Consider the following 15,528-nt stretch of genomic DNA (forward strand, 5'->3'; position numbering starts at 1 on the left):
AACCATTTTGACCTTACAATGGTTTTTAAAAAATTAAAAAACTGCTTTTATTCTAGCCAAAATAAAACAAATAAGACAAAACATATTATCAGACACACTGTGAAAATTTCCTTGCTCTGTTAAACATCATTTGGGAAATATTTAAAGGTGACTCTTCACCTTTATCTTGCGGATCAGTTTGCTGTCCTCGTCGTCCTCCGTGTCTGGAAACTCGTAGATCTTGATTTTGTGTTCCTGGATCTCCTTCATAATCTAATGAGCAGAGTAAGAAATAAGAAATACAGTCAAATATTACTCATGTTGAGTTCATTGTGTGAGCTCACACACACACACACCTGTTTCTTGAAGAGCTGACACTCTTCTGGCGTCAGTGTATCTGCCTTGGCGATCAGAGGAATCACATTGACTTTATCATGCAGACGCTTCATGAACTCGATATCAAGAGGCTTCAGTCTGGGAAGAAAAAAGAATGCAGAGTATATGTCAAGCTCTCGTGTGAAGCTGCTCATGTTACGAAAATGTAATTATAGAGATGAAATACTAATTTAATAAATGAATAAATCAGAAAAATTTAATAAAATATAATAAAATTTATTAAATCAATTTATGAACAATAAAAAATGTACAAAAATATGTTAAGATTAAACAAATAATTAAAAAAAATAAATAAATAAATTAGGCAAAAAAAAGTTACAAATTTAGGATAAAATATAATTAGATAAAAGAAAAGTACATTTGTAAAAAATATAAAATAAATAATAATATAATAATATACAGAAAAATAAATAAATAATTAAGCAAATAAATAAATTGCCCTAAAATTGTATAAAATAAATAAAAAAAAAACAATTACGGAAAGGTGAGTTGTAAATAATAATCTAAAAAAATAATATATGACTAATTAATACATTTATAATTATAAATATTTTAATATATACTATAAATTATTTATAATTAATAAATTACTGCGCAAAACTGCAGTAGAAAAATGGATGAATTAAAAAAATACATTAAATATTTGTAATGAATAAGTTTAAAGTGTTATTTTTTATTTCCTTTTAATTGTTGCGTAATCATGTAAAAAATGAAAACTTAACTAGGTTAAATCCAAATAAATAAATTGTTAAAATAAAGCGACAATACATACAGTAAATAAATAACGGATAAATAAATAGATATAAATACAGTGTACAGTAAAACATACATACAGTTGAAGTCGGAATTATTAACCCCTCTAAGATTTTTTTTTCTTTTTTAAATATTTCCCAAACAGAAATTAGGGAAAAAATAAACAGGGGGCTAATAATCCTGACTTAAACTGTATATAAAAAAGTATTAACATAAGGTTAAATAAATCAGTGGTCTTCACGTCTTCAAAGCTCACACATTAACCACATACAGTACAAATGCATGCTTTGAAGTGATGCAACTAAACTGAAACAAATCCAGCAGCAGGCATTAAGCGGGTATGAATAAACAGAGCGCTTTCTCATGGTTTCCTCGCAAACCACACAAATGATGTCATGGAGAGAGTGAAGGGCTTCTCTTCCTATCACTTTCATTGGGGATTTAAGACAAAGAGGCTGTTCTTCAGTCTCTCAGCTGGGATTGTGTGTGTGTGTTAGTGTGTTTGGGGACCAGCGGAGGGGCTGTTTGTACATTTCAGGAATGCCAAGACTGAAGATGCAACACAAAGGTCACAGAGATATGAATGTTGCATCTCAAAAAAGGGCATGCTGGGAAATGTGCCGGGCAGACTGAACACACTGGGTCACAATAGTGAATGCAAATATAGGAGTAAACAATGACTGCATATGCATGAACTGTACAGCACTGCAGTTACAGTCAATTTTCTGAAAAAATAACAAAGCAACATTACATAAAAACATTCATTGTTATAAAAGAAAACATCTACCAGAAAAATAATATTAAAACCTTCATTTTTTTTATCACAAATGTTTGTTTTGTCTTATCCCTAAATTAATATTATCCTTCTTGGTGTGTAAATGAGGCTAATTGATCAAAAAATGTTATTTAATTCAAATTTTATCACTTATTTTATTTTTATTATGCAAGAAAAGTTCCTAATCTTGCATCTTTCTTTAGGAAAAAATCTCCCAGAAAAATATGAAATGCTTCATAAGTTAATTATACATTTTTGTTTTGATGTAATATTACTTAATCTTATCCTTTTTATTTATCTAAAAAATGAATTTAAAGATTATATCATAAATATTTTATCACTAAATAAATTATTATTCACTCAATTTGCTTCGGCTTAGTCTCCATTTCAGAGGTCGTCACAGCAGAATGAACCACCAACTATTCCAGCATATGTTTTACGCAGCGGATGGACCTACAGCTGCAACCCAGTACTGGGTAACACCCATACACACTCAATCACACACACATACACTACAGACAATTTAGCTCACCCAATTCACTTAAAATGCATATCTTTGGACTGTGGGGCAAATCGGAGCACCCAGAGAAAACCCACATGAATACGGGGAGAACATGCAAACTCCAAACAGAAATACTAAATGGCCCAGTCGGCACTCGAACTAGTGACCTTCTTGCTGTAAAGCGACAATGGTAACCACTGAGCCACCGTACCGCCCCTAATTAAATGTTTGTTATTTAAAAAAAATCCTAATCTTTTATCTTTCTGTAGAAAAAAAATTGGGCCATACATTTAATACATCACATTCTGTATATAATATATACTGTGGGCACAGGTGCCATTAATAAAGCTTTTGAGGCAGTTCTGATTGGCTAGAGATTGGGTGGGTGGAGCTTGGAGTGAACGATGAACTGAACAGGGATGTGATACTACTTTGAGTTTGCAGTTTAGGGATCCAAAACGTCAACAAAAATAAAAAGAACAACCATGCAATACATTCAGCATTAAAAGGGCCATGAAACCCCTCGTTTTGGTTCAAGTCTACTTAAGAATTTTTTCAAAAAAAAAAAAAAAAATTTCCTTATGATGGGCCTGGAGCGCTGCGAGCAGAGGAAATAGTGGGCCTGGCCGGTACAGCAGGGGAAAAAGAGGGGAGCGAACAACTGTCCGTCGGCTCACAGAATGAGACACAAACTGTGAAGAGACGTATGATTTTATGGTTTACAAAGTTAAAATGCAAAAAAACATTTATTAATTTCGTAATTTCATATACAGGTAACCACAATTTGTTATATCATTATAAAGATAATCGTTATATATAAACACTATAAATGAGGAACTCTCTCCTCCTCAATCCCGGGGTCTGACACGGTAGTCTATGACACAGCAGGTCTCTTACCCTGTTTATTTCAACCATTAACCCTGCTAGTAATCCTGATGATTTTAAAAATAGGTGAACACAGCAGCATGGAGATGTGTCTGAAAGGTAACAAACTCAACTGATAAAAGACAAAGTACACCATTCTCCAATTCTCATACAGCTTTCCTGACAAAAATGCTTGCTGCACACACACAGCTTTGCTATATCAGCCCTGACAACATCGAGGGGAAAAACATGCAAACACATCATCGAAACAGAAACAAACACAAACGACCCTTAATGAACGACTTAATACTGCTTGCAGGACGCGGTCTCAACCAGTCATAGGTCTTAAAGCTCAGCAGGTCTGCCTTGCCTTCGGAAAGCATGTGCTCTCATAAATAATTAAGAAGCAGGGTCTTCCCATGAGATAAGAAAACTCTATATAAATAATATCTAGATCGCTATGAATAATAATGAGAAAACTATGCGTCATCACTCTACAAGCAGAATCGCGATACGTCACCGATTTTGATTCCACCCCCAAAAAATATTTTAAACTCAGAAGATAAAATTAGCAAACAAAAGCTCAAAATTATCCAGTATCAACTGATGCTCAACACACAAATCTGTTAACATTTCAAAAAAGTACTCGAAGGTGTTTTGACCATCAAAAATGTTTTCATAATCTCAGCCCTCTTTCACAAAGGAGTCAAATAAGAAATATTATACACTTCATTTTTTATCCTAAATTGTTTTTAACATTTAAAAATGTTCCTAATTCAGCAAAATTGAGCAAATAGTCAATATACCACAAAAAAAATTACAAATGTATTGAAAAGACACAAAATCTAATACAAAAAATAACTTGCGATAAAATAAATATCAGCCTGAAAAAGTGAAGCAAAATATGAAATGCGCCATATGTCAAAAATTGTATTTTTGACATTTAAAATTGTAATAGTCTCAGCCTTTTTTTAGCACAAAGGAGACAAAGAGGTGAATCACTTTCAGAAATGAAGTAAAATATAATATATAGTTTATCTTTAGCAATATCAAACCAAACAACACTAAATAAACATCTAATATACCAAAAAACAAAACAAAAATAATGACATTGAATACAATTACATGAAGAAAGATATAATGCCTAACCCTGTTTCAGAATTTTCACTAATGACATTTACAAAAAAAAAAACAAGCTCATTCTTTACTAAAATGAGCCAAATAAGTGAATCATTTTCTAAAATAAACATGTCGCTGCCTATCGTACGTCAAGCCCAGTTTAGCGGGCATTATGTAAGGCTTGTGGATCTGGGTGTGGGTAGTGTGCCTCTCCATCTGTGCCCTGTCTTTCCGTTTCACCCGTTAATGCATTTAAATCAATGCACAATCACATGTCCAGCTGCCTTCATCATACCACAGTCGTACAGTACTCTTGCACAGAATTCCAGCATCAACCCACTCCTGAACAAAGTGCAAAGTGTGTAAATCAGGACATGTGTGTGTGGTGTTTCTATTTTAAGCCGGTTGATTCATGCCAGGCTTCACTGGTAAAAGGGCGCAGTACCTACCCGTGACCAGAGGGGGCGATGAAGTACAAGCAGCAGTGCACCCTGTTGTCAGGCATCTGCCTCCTGTTTACACGGGATTCAGCATTCAGGAAGTCTTCAAACTTACTGTCGATGTAGTTGATGACAGGCTGCCAGCTGAGAAAAAAAAAAAGGAGAATGAGGAGACATGAAAGCCAGTCACATGCAAAGATTAAAGAAACATTCTACTTTTTCTTGGAAATGGGCTCATTTTATAGGTCCACTGTAGAGTTTTAACATTTTTGAAGCCATTTAGATGATCTCTGGGTCTGGTGGGATCATTTTTAGTTTAGCTTAGCATAAATCATTGAATTGGATTAGACCATTAGCATCTCATACAAAAAACTCTTTAAATAAGCTTAGATCTGCTATTTTCCAGTTTAATACGGCCAGGAACTTTACTCTTGTGCAGTAATAACCAAACTTTCTGGCCATTTATGGCTGAAGTAGCGCCAATAATATTGCGCAACACCTGAAAATAGTATAATTTAATATCCAGCTGTAACTAGTACTGCTTTAAACAGGAAATACATTGAATCTTAAAAAAAAAATAGAGTGAGATGCTAATGGTCTAATCTGATTAAATTATTTATGCTAAGCTAAGCAAAAAGAGCTTCCACCAGACCCATCCTTGGTTGAATGCATTTAAAAATGACAAAACTCAGTCGTTCAACTCTAGGTTACTTGTAAAATGAGCATAGATTTCCCAAAAATTTGGAGTGTTCCTTGAGGAAATCATTGCATCATAGATTTATAACCATAATATTTAAAACCAACACATCAAATCTGTTTAAATTCTGCCTATAATCTCCATTATGTCTCCATCCATGAATCAGAAGTGCCTCAAAAACTCACCAGTTGCTGTTGTCCACCGCATCTCCAAATCCTGGTGTGTCGACGATGGTGAGTGTGAGCTGGACGCCCCCCTCCTTTATCAGCACTTTGGACTGTTCAACCTGAAAGTAGGAACACAAATTGTCAGCATGGGATATGTGACTAGAAGTGAAAAAGCAATCTTGCGTGCAGTTTATCAAAGTTCAGTTACAATTATTATGTAATCATTTTGATTCAATTAAATATGACATATGAAATGACAATGCTACTACAACTACTGTAGTAAATGTTGCTTCATCTTAAAGCACGTGCTGGAGATTTACTACTGATTACAGAACTGTCTTTACTGACAAATAAGCATGATATTTCCCTTTTGATTGATCATGCTGACCAACCACAAACTAGAGCTGTGTAGCTATAACTGTTTTAGCATGCTAAACAATAAAAAATATTATATTAAATACAATATTTTGAAAAAACAAAAGCAAAAAGACATTTTAACCAACATATTCAGGGCTCCCAAAATCTGGTAGCCCGAAGTCCTGAAATTTTTTTTTTCAGTCGTGCTACCAAAATCTAGATAGCGCGCCAGGCATGGTGCAGATAGAAGCTTAATTGAAAAACCAACAGCCACAAGACTTCGTGCTACCAGATTTTGCAACCCTTGATATGCTTTGTATTATTTTATTAAAAAGAAAGCATCACTACAACTTCTGAAAGCAAACAGCCACATTTCTTTTAACAGTGGCATAAAACAGATCAGACATTTTAACTATATAAACAAACTAAATAAAAATTAATATAATCACTACTTTGCTCCACTTTCATAGTTTTTATAAGGGCTGCACAATACTGGGAAAATTTGTAACATGCGATATCATTGTTGAGTGTTGCGATAACAATATTTCTTATGATATAACTAACTTGCAAAATGCTATTTTATCAGCAATTACAAAAATATTTATGTTATGATCATATAAATTAAGAGGTATTTTTCTGAGCTAATTGATTTTTTTTTTTAATACGATCAAGTTGCAAACATTTAGTCTTAATAAAACACAAAGAATAACTGAAAACCACTAATAATAACTGATCACTTTTGATTCTTTGTATTTATTCTTTGTAGTATTTATTTTCAGGTTTACCTACTGGAAAGGTGGTAATGACAATAATCTGATTGGTCACATTTGGATAAACAACCAATGCAAGCAGCACACAAATGCTTGCCACATAAAACTAATTAAATTTCTGTCATGAACACTCTTAGGATTTAGTAAGATACAAATATGTATATGGCAATGTTGATGTATATTGATGTATATTGATGTGTCTTGGTGGTATAGATCTGCTACGCTGCTGTTGCTGCTTTGATTATTATGGCAGAGCAAGTACAGAGACCTGCTACTACCAGTAAATACACAGACATGCCATCTGAGAACATAACACGCTGCTGCTGCAAACATTATACATATGTAACCCTCGTAGCAGATCTAAACACAAGTGGAGTTGGGGTGGAGGAGGATCTCTGAAAAGACGCCGCAGCTTAAACAGCGTAGAATGACGGGGAGCATTTAAATTGATGAGGTGCAAGCTTATTGGCTGCCATGGTGACAGCAAAATCTCCTGTGCCATGTAATTAATGACACAGAAGCAGAATTGGTGAACCTACAGTATCAGCCTGCATGTGCATTGAGTTTCAGGAAAAAAAATTCACTTTCTGCACTTCTCTGTGATATGGATTTTGCATATACTATTTAGGGCTATTTTATACTATTTTGAAACCCATTTTGAGGTCAATATTATTAGCCCCCTTAAGCAATATATTTTTGATTGTCTGCAGAAGAAACTACTGTTATACAATGACTTGTCTAATTACTCTAATTAAGCCTTTGAATTGCACTTTAATCTAAATGCTTGTATTTTGAAAAGCATCTAGTAAAATGTTATGTACTGTCATCATAGCAAAGATAAAACAAATCAGTAATTAGACATGATATATCAAAACTATTATGTTCAGAAATAAGTAAAAAAACCTTCTTTCCATTAAATTGGAGGGAAAGGGTTGCTAATATTCAGGAGGGCTAATAATTCTGACTTCAACTTTATATATACAGTTATTTTCCACCCTGCAAAGGAAAGAGAAATAAATACAATAGAATAAAAATATGAAACAAACTGTGATTTAAGCATCTTCACCCTAAGAAAAACACTTTAGCAACAAAACCTTCAGTCAAGAGCAGAGAGGGATGTTCTCGTCGTTTGAATAATGATAAAACAGGCGCCAGCATTTCGCACTGGCACTTTAATGGTTTCTCTTTCACGTGTCTTTTGATTCTCAACTCGTTTGTTTATTACGCAAATGAGGGTTAATATGAATATTCACTAATCACCGCGTTTTGACACCTATTTGACCATTAAAGCGAATGTTGACCACGTGCTTATGTGTGTGCGCGTGTTGCACACACACATAAGCATTCTGTCTCTCGCGCTTTTGGTATATGATGCAATAATCGTTTATCTCGATTAATGGTTTTTCATAATCGTTAGAAGCCATAATCGTAATCGAAATCGGATTTTCGATTAATTGCACAGCCCTAATACTATTATTGAACTATTATTTCTGATAAAGTTTTTCAATATTTAAAGCCAAGAACTTGTCAATTAATACTAGGTTTAAAATAATCCAATCAATGCGTACTTATATCACACCTGAAAAACTAAACATGTTTAACCCAAACATCCTAGATATACGTAAATAAAACATAAAGGGTGGTGAAGATTTTCTGGCAAAACGTAATCACAATAATCTCCTCAATTATTTTAAAACCAATTCCAGTTACACCTGAAATATTGATATAGACGTAATGTTTTTCTTTGATATTAATTTGTCGATTAATGCTTCTGAAGAGACAGACGCCACCATCCTACTTGTTCACACTTTCCTGTTTGTTTGTTTTATAGTGAGCATTCCACATCGTTTGGTTGTGCAATTTTGATTGGGCAGAACGAAAGTGTGCTCCCTCAATTGGCTAGCAAATCTGTCACAAACAGACAGCAGTCATGCATTTGCTCTGGGCGGGGGAAATTAAGTAATATATTCCATAATTCCATAATATTATATTTCATATTGCAGCCTCTTGTGATTAGCTAATCGCAACGTTTCAAATCACGATTGCGATTCGATTTTGATTAATCGCACAGCCCTAGCCCTGCTTATTGGTAATACAAAAGATACCATTAGAAAATAAGCATCAATTTCTGAACTGACTCCAATGCATAGTGCAATAGCTGCCCAGCGACCCATGTATGATTCCCTGCACAAGGTCCTTCACTGATCCCTTTCTCCATCCTGAGATTTTCTGTCTTATCACTGTACCATCATTTCCAATAGAGCGTAGAAAAGCCCAAAAACATGTCCTATAAAAATTAAGAGTAATGGGCAGTTACAAGTTCAATTTGAAAACGAAGTGAGTTAATACTGAAAAAGATGTGTTTGCCACATTTACAATTAGTAAACAAGTTATTCAGTAATCCCAATTATTTTTTTTAAATGTAAGTTTGCACATGCCTAATTATAAGACTTCCCTAATTTAGCGTTCTTGCAAGATTCTGCATAATCTCCTACCCATTAACATCCATTTGCATTAGATGCATTCTAAGGTAGGCCATGAGTAAGACACCGAGCTGAGATGAGACATTAAAATAGTCATCTGGAATGTCACTATGATTTACCGTCATCATCTCCTCAAGTTATTTCAGCTGCTTTCAGTAAAGAGCGGCTTATTCTCACAGGCCTGGTTATTTTTGGCTGACCCTCTTTTTCTAAAACTGCACTCTCACTCACACATGCACAACTTTCTCGCTAACAAAAACAACCACAGCCTTTCTTGGTTCCTCAAAAAGAGGAAAGACAGGGCGAGAAAGACTTAAGGAGAAGAAAGTGTGAGGGAAACGGAGGAAAGATAAAAAATCCTCCATTCTCACACATTCTGAGATGTTTATGAGGCACATCGGGCCACTTTAGTCTGCAACGACACAGAAAAAGAAATAAATTAAAACGTAGAATCACAAAGCCACAAAAATGTCAAGACTTTCAACCGAATTGGCTCTTGTGTGGCTACTATAACAAACACTGCAGATAGTTTTGGAATATAAATACCCCTGCCGCTGTCTCCATGTCCTGCTTGAATTCACCACAGAGGACTAGACAGCCGCACATTACAACTAGGCCTTTAGCCAGATTGATAAATTTATATCAAGGGCATTCGTAGTGGAATAGCTAAGGGCAAAGGGCATTGTGCATTCTGCCACCTAGGAAAGCACAAGAAGGTTAAATGGGGTCTCAAGGAGAAGCTTGGACAAGAGATGATTTGTTTAGTGCAAGTTGATATGTAGAGAAGTCTAATGGCTTGTTTCCACTGAGTGGTATGGTATGGTTCGGTTTGCTACGCTTTTATGGCCGTTTTCATGTCAATAAGCATACCGAACCAAACCGTTCCGTAATACTTTTTCAGCTTTTTCAGTACCCTTTCAAAAGGGTACCAAAAACGAGAAAGGGTACGAAAAGGTGGAGCTGCACGCGTATCCGAACGCTGATTGGTTACAGAGATATGTCACGAGCTCGTAGAGTAAGACACAATGTAAACAAAGGATCCCCCATGTTCTAATACACAGCCGAGAGATTACATGGATATACTATATGCATAAAATAAAGAGCCATGGATGACTGGAGCTCAAACAAACCATGTCGTCGTCTTGATGAACAGACACAATGCAAAGAAGAACAAAAAAAATCTGCTGTGCCCTGTTGTTGCTTTACAGGCCAGCTAAAAGTGTGAGCGGTATTCGCTTTCTTCCGGGAGCGTGCGATCACGTCTATATTTGATTTAACAAACTTCTTGAGCTGATGATAATAACGTGTACTTGATTGTTGAAGCATTTCCGTCATCTGATCCATTCAGAAAGAAAAGGACAAGCGCGAGAGTAAAGCGCGGAAAAAAGGAGAAACCCGGCAAAACACAGGAGCAAAAGTGTTTAACAACCTGAATCGTGAACAAACTGCCATGTTTATCTTTGCCTTTTGGACTATTATGAACTGGGAATGACAAAACTACTCTCTAAGAGAGCTTACATGTGCTGGTGAAGATTACAGACACAGATGAGAGGTTTGCGCTGACTGTGGGCTATATTGCGCGTGTTTTTGCGTTTGGAAACGAGCCAAATTTATATCAAGTAAAAGGACAAACTACACAAAGAGGTGTTGCCTAAGATGGTGCCAGCAATGAGTGGCCCTTGGTTTTACATCATCTCTACAAATGTGAATGGATTTGTTTAGATGTTTGGTGACAGATGCCACAGTTGCTTGATTCAGACCTCAAGATGATGTGAAGGCTGTGTTTGGTCAGTATGTTCACAAATCCGAGAAAAGCAAATAAAAGAAGATTGGTTGGTGGAGAGACACTGGCCTGCAGAGTTTAGTTTCAACCATAAATAAAAACACCTGAAATCAAGCCAAAGTCCCTTTAACGCAAGTTATTTCACTTGGCGGCCATTTTCGAAACACCTCTCGGGCAGTATGCTTAGGTATTCTGTCTGAATGGGGAAACATCAAATTCTCCAAAAACTGTTTGCCAAGCGAATCTCCTCCAGAAATTACAAAATTGAAATTTTTGTAGGCGTTTGAGTAGATGCTATTAAGTGATATGCGTTTGACAAGACGGACTGTACCTTGTGTTCTTTTCATACAGATTATAAAACCAAAACTTTTTGTTTTCAGGTATAGTTGGTTAATTGAAAAGAAGAAATTTTAAGCTTTATGTGGATATATTTCCTATGTCTGTGAATCAAGTATTTGCTGAGATTCGAGTGTGTTTGTTGACCACCAAACTGTCGTGATAGCACACGTCTGGTCCGTGCTTCTTTCCCTGAGAAACGTCAGTCTATAGTGATTGATAATTGGCTCTTGTACTAGTAGGCGGGGCTTCATTCACCATATTGATCACTAAACTTTTCCCCATTTAAAGCATACAAGTGACATGTCTTGTGTTCTATAGTCTTTAAGACAAATCAGCTAAACAAGGTCTGAAAATGATTATAGTGACAAATGTGATAGCATTCTATTAGAGTAGGTACTTCATTTGAATTATGAAAACACTTCTTAAACATTAAATAAGCTATGTGCTATATCAAATGATTGTGGGTAGTATGAATTGAATTTGTAGGTACTATATCCGTCCTTTTGTCATTACCACAGGACCTACCCATGTCAGTTGCATTGCTTCACTTTTATACATAAATGCCTGTGGCAACGCCATGGCCTCGTGGAATAGTAAATCATCTATTGAATGCACACTTGCCAGACAGAGGTAGTAGGTCAACTGGGTACTTTTCGCCAACTGTTTTTGAATAATGTGAATTCTGATATACTACTTTGTTTATGTATTGTTTTTCACATACTAGGGAAGTATGCAATTTTAGACACACCATAATACAGTACTTCCTTACAAATGTGTTTAAGCTGGTAGGAGCTACAATCTGGATGACAGTAGCTCTCAAGAGTAGGATTGGAAACCCCCCAGCTTAAGGTGTCACTGGGAAAAAAGTTTGACATGGTGGCTGTAGGGCACACAAGCATAAGCAGAACCACCCTAATCTAAACCGAAACAAAAAAAAATCATGATACCATTTATGTCACTTTACATGCTATTTATAGCAGGGGTGTCCTCTCCTGCTCCTGTAGGCCAGTTCTGATGTGCTGCAGAGTTATGTCCAGCACATTTGCTAGGAAGTTTTTTTCAGTAATCCTGAAGGTCTTAATTAGGTTCAGGTGTGTTTAATTAAAAAGCAAAACTCTGCAGGCTAGTGAGCCATATCCATGTACTATTGCAAATTATGTAGAGTAAACAAGTTGTCAATATTGCGATCTTTCCAAATTCAAGAAGATGGGAATTCTGCTTCAGCTCTTTGCTCAATTTTGATGAACAGATTTGTTTCTGAAATAACTTGCGACACTGAAGTTTGAACAAAATCCAAATCAACTTAGATCTGAGATTCAATCGTGAACCTAGTCTTGAGTACAGCAAAGACACTGAGAATGTTTGTTTATCATGATAAAAGAGGACCAAGTGTGGTTGCACTAAAATACCAGAAAGGGCTTGGCCGCCTCAGAACATGCCCCATATCTACGGTGGTGGGAAAGTCATTGCCGGGTGTTGGGTTTCGTGGGAAAATTCTTGACCTTCTACTGAACCCAAGAAGACTCCAGAGGAATCTGGGACCCTTCATATTGCCCCTCCCATTCTCTTTAAAAAACACTCCAATTGAGTCACTCCATCATACAGCAGACTCCTCGCAGTGTATCCTCCCCCATTTCTGATGTTCCAGCCTCAGCATCTGTTCTTGTGCTGTTTATCAAATCCATATAAGGTTAAAACTCTGCTGTCTTTTTCCTCTGGTGAATCTGGGAGCATTTGCTCTGGCCTGGAACTATCAAAAGGCAGAAATCTGTTTGTGATCGGTTGAGCCCAATTGGTGCTCTGCACACCAGCTGTCTTAATGCACTTGTGTGTTGGATGACTTGAACTTGGTAAGCAAAAATCAACCTTCCGTGTGTGAGTGCAATTAATGCTTTGAGGCAGGGCATCCTTTCTCATTGTGATGCAGCTTGTCTAATGAGTTGTATAAGATAAGTACTCCCAGAGCCAATAGTTTTGTGGGCAGGGCTACGACCCAAGTTCAAGTCCCATTTTTAGACAACAAGATCTTCTCAGACACAAAAATTGGATGGTGAAACACCTGAAAAAAAAAAGATCTGTATTCTGTGCCATCCAGATAGTCTTGCAACCCAAAAGATCCACTTTGAATATTACGAAATGGTTGCCAGTGGCAATCTTGTCCCAAAGGACAAGGAATCAGACCACAAAAACTTCCCTTATGGCTTCTCTATAGCTGCAGAGCAATGGAGGATAATGGTGGCAGGAGATAAAGGGTCAAAGGTAAGGGAAGAAAGGGAGTGCAATACTAATGTAAAGATAATGGTAGATAAAAGGCAAGACCAGTGGATCGGTATCAGGGGTCAGAGGTCGGCAAAAGGGGACATACCTGAACAGTCTTCTTGATCCTCTGAGATGGTCCAGGGTAGTCTTTGGAATACAGGTCTGTCAGGAAGAGGGAATTGATGAGCGTTGATTTGCCCAGTCCAGACTCACCTTAAACAGGAAAGCAAGCAAAAGATAAAAAGTTAAGTGGCCATGCTTAACAAGTGCCAGAACGAAATGTCACAGACACCCATGCTTAAAAAAAAGGAGGTGATGAATATGAGATTCTCCACAGATCCTCACAAGCTTTCTCACAGCCATCCATCCACCCACACAGGCACACACAATTAGTTTGTTGTTTTTGAGCCAATCAATGGACCCTTGCCAGAACTTCAATAGTTTCTTCTTGAGGACAGCAATCGAACGACAGTAGATTCATGGGTATATTGGGAAAACATTTTGGACAAAAAAAAAGAAGCGTGAGAGAGAGAGAGAAAGCTCTTTTCTTCTTAGAGAATAAAACATTGCTTGCTCCATTCCCTCTAGCCAACTCTGTACTTCTCTTCACATCAGATGAGTACAAGGCTCTATCATTTTGAACATCTCTTGAGTTGGGGGAAGGGAAAGCTTGGGTTCATCTGGCAAAACAGACCACCAATGTACAACCATCCTCACCCACTCAAATACACGTTCTCGCTTCACGTTTCACACACAAGCTTGATCCTAGGCTTCCTGAGGGGGTGTTGAAATCTCCTTCTCTCAATAAACAATCTTCCCACTGACAGTCTTTAGCTTCTGAGCTCCCAAATTTTGATTTATTCATTTACTACAAGTTGGACTCGCACTGGAGAAACGAAAACTGTAACACACTACTGTCAATATTTGAAACACTGCTTGTAGGTTGCACCCGAAATTGCCTACCACTCATTAGGTACTGCATTGGAATTTGAATCTCGGATGTACTACATTCACCATTTTGTCATCATCATGGGACCTACCCACATCAGATGTGTCGCTTTTCTCCCATACCTGAATTCTCTTGCGGTGCATCATGGGATATCATAGCGTGCATTGGATGCGCACTTCAGAATCTCTTGCCGGAAGTTGTAAGTCATTCGGGTAATTCTTGTGTACTGTTTTTCTAATTCTATGACTTCAGTCATAATACTCTGCTTGCATACTGTTTTTAGCGTACTATACAGTATGAAAGTATGTGATTTCGGATGCAGCCTTATAATTGTATAGTGTGGAGTAGAAGCTTAAGAAACGGAAATTTGCAAGAAAACTTACTAATGGTGCAAGAACTCAACATGCATCAATAAAAAGACATTTTGGAGCATATATTTTATGGATAAGAAGTTAAAATATAGTTATATTATCTTATAAGTCCATAAATCCTTGGCTAAAATAAAATATTTCCTGGATATTTTATCTAATTTGTGGGCATCGCAGAGCCACTATGGATCTGTAGGAGATACACGCAGGTGCCAGGAGAGGTCATAAGGTGGGATGAGAGACTAAATAGGTGTGCTTGTTCCACTCACATCACAGCAGCTAAAAACAATGGATCTACAATAGGTGCAACAAAGAGGCCATCTCTGCAAATCATGCCACATCTGTAGACAGCTTTTACCTTCTGTGACAACATTTATGTACTGACGTGTTCAGGCACTGCTGACATATAAAGTAGAGTTTAGATCGAGCCCAAAAAAATTAAACCCAACCTTATGTCCGAGCCCAACCCAGTCCAACACATTAACTGTAATTATGAGCCCGATTTAGACCAGATTATTTTTTAATACA

At 36.7% G+C, this 15,528-nt stretch overlaps 1 protein-coding gene across 10 annotated transcripts in view; it reads right to left on the reverse strand.

Annotated features, from left to right (window-relative positions):
* Positions 1-15,528, reverse strand: part of septin15 (septin 15) — a 54,149-nt gene that overhangs the window by 13,426 nt on the left and 25,195 nt on the right. For 9 of the 10 annotated variants that reach the window (XR_015525864.1, NM_001077743.1, XM_087311201.1 and 6 more), the window contains 5 exon segments: positions 13,790-13,896; positions 5,711-5,811; positions 4,838-4,972; positions 336-453; positions 160-252 (listed from right to left, as the gene is read on the reverse strand). Coding sequence is in view for 9 of the 10 variants with exons in the window: in NM_001077743.1 (NP_001071211.1) it covers positions 160-252; positions 336-453; positions 4,838-4,972; positions 5,711-5,811; positions 13,790-13,896 (554 nt within the window). In the remaining variant the exon portion in view is untranslated. 10 annotated transcript variants of the gene reach the window in all.

Source organism: Danio rerio, chromosome 25 (genome assembly GCF_052040795.2).
Source record: "Danio rerio strain M-AB ecotype USA chromosome 25, GRCz13ab, whole genome shotgun sequence".
In the NCBI taxonomy this organism is placed as follows: Eukaryota; Metazoa; Chordata; class Actinopteri; order Cypriniformes; family Danionidae; genus Danio; species Danio rerio.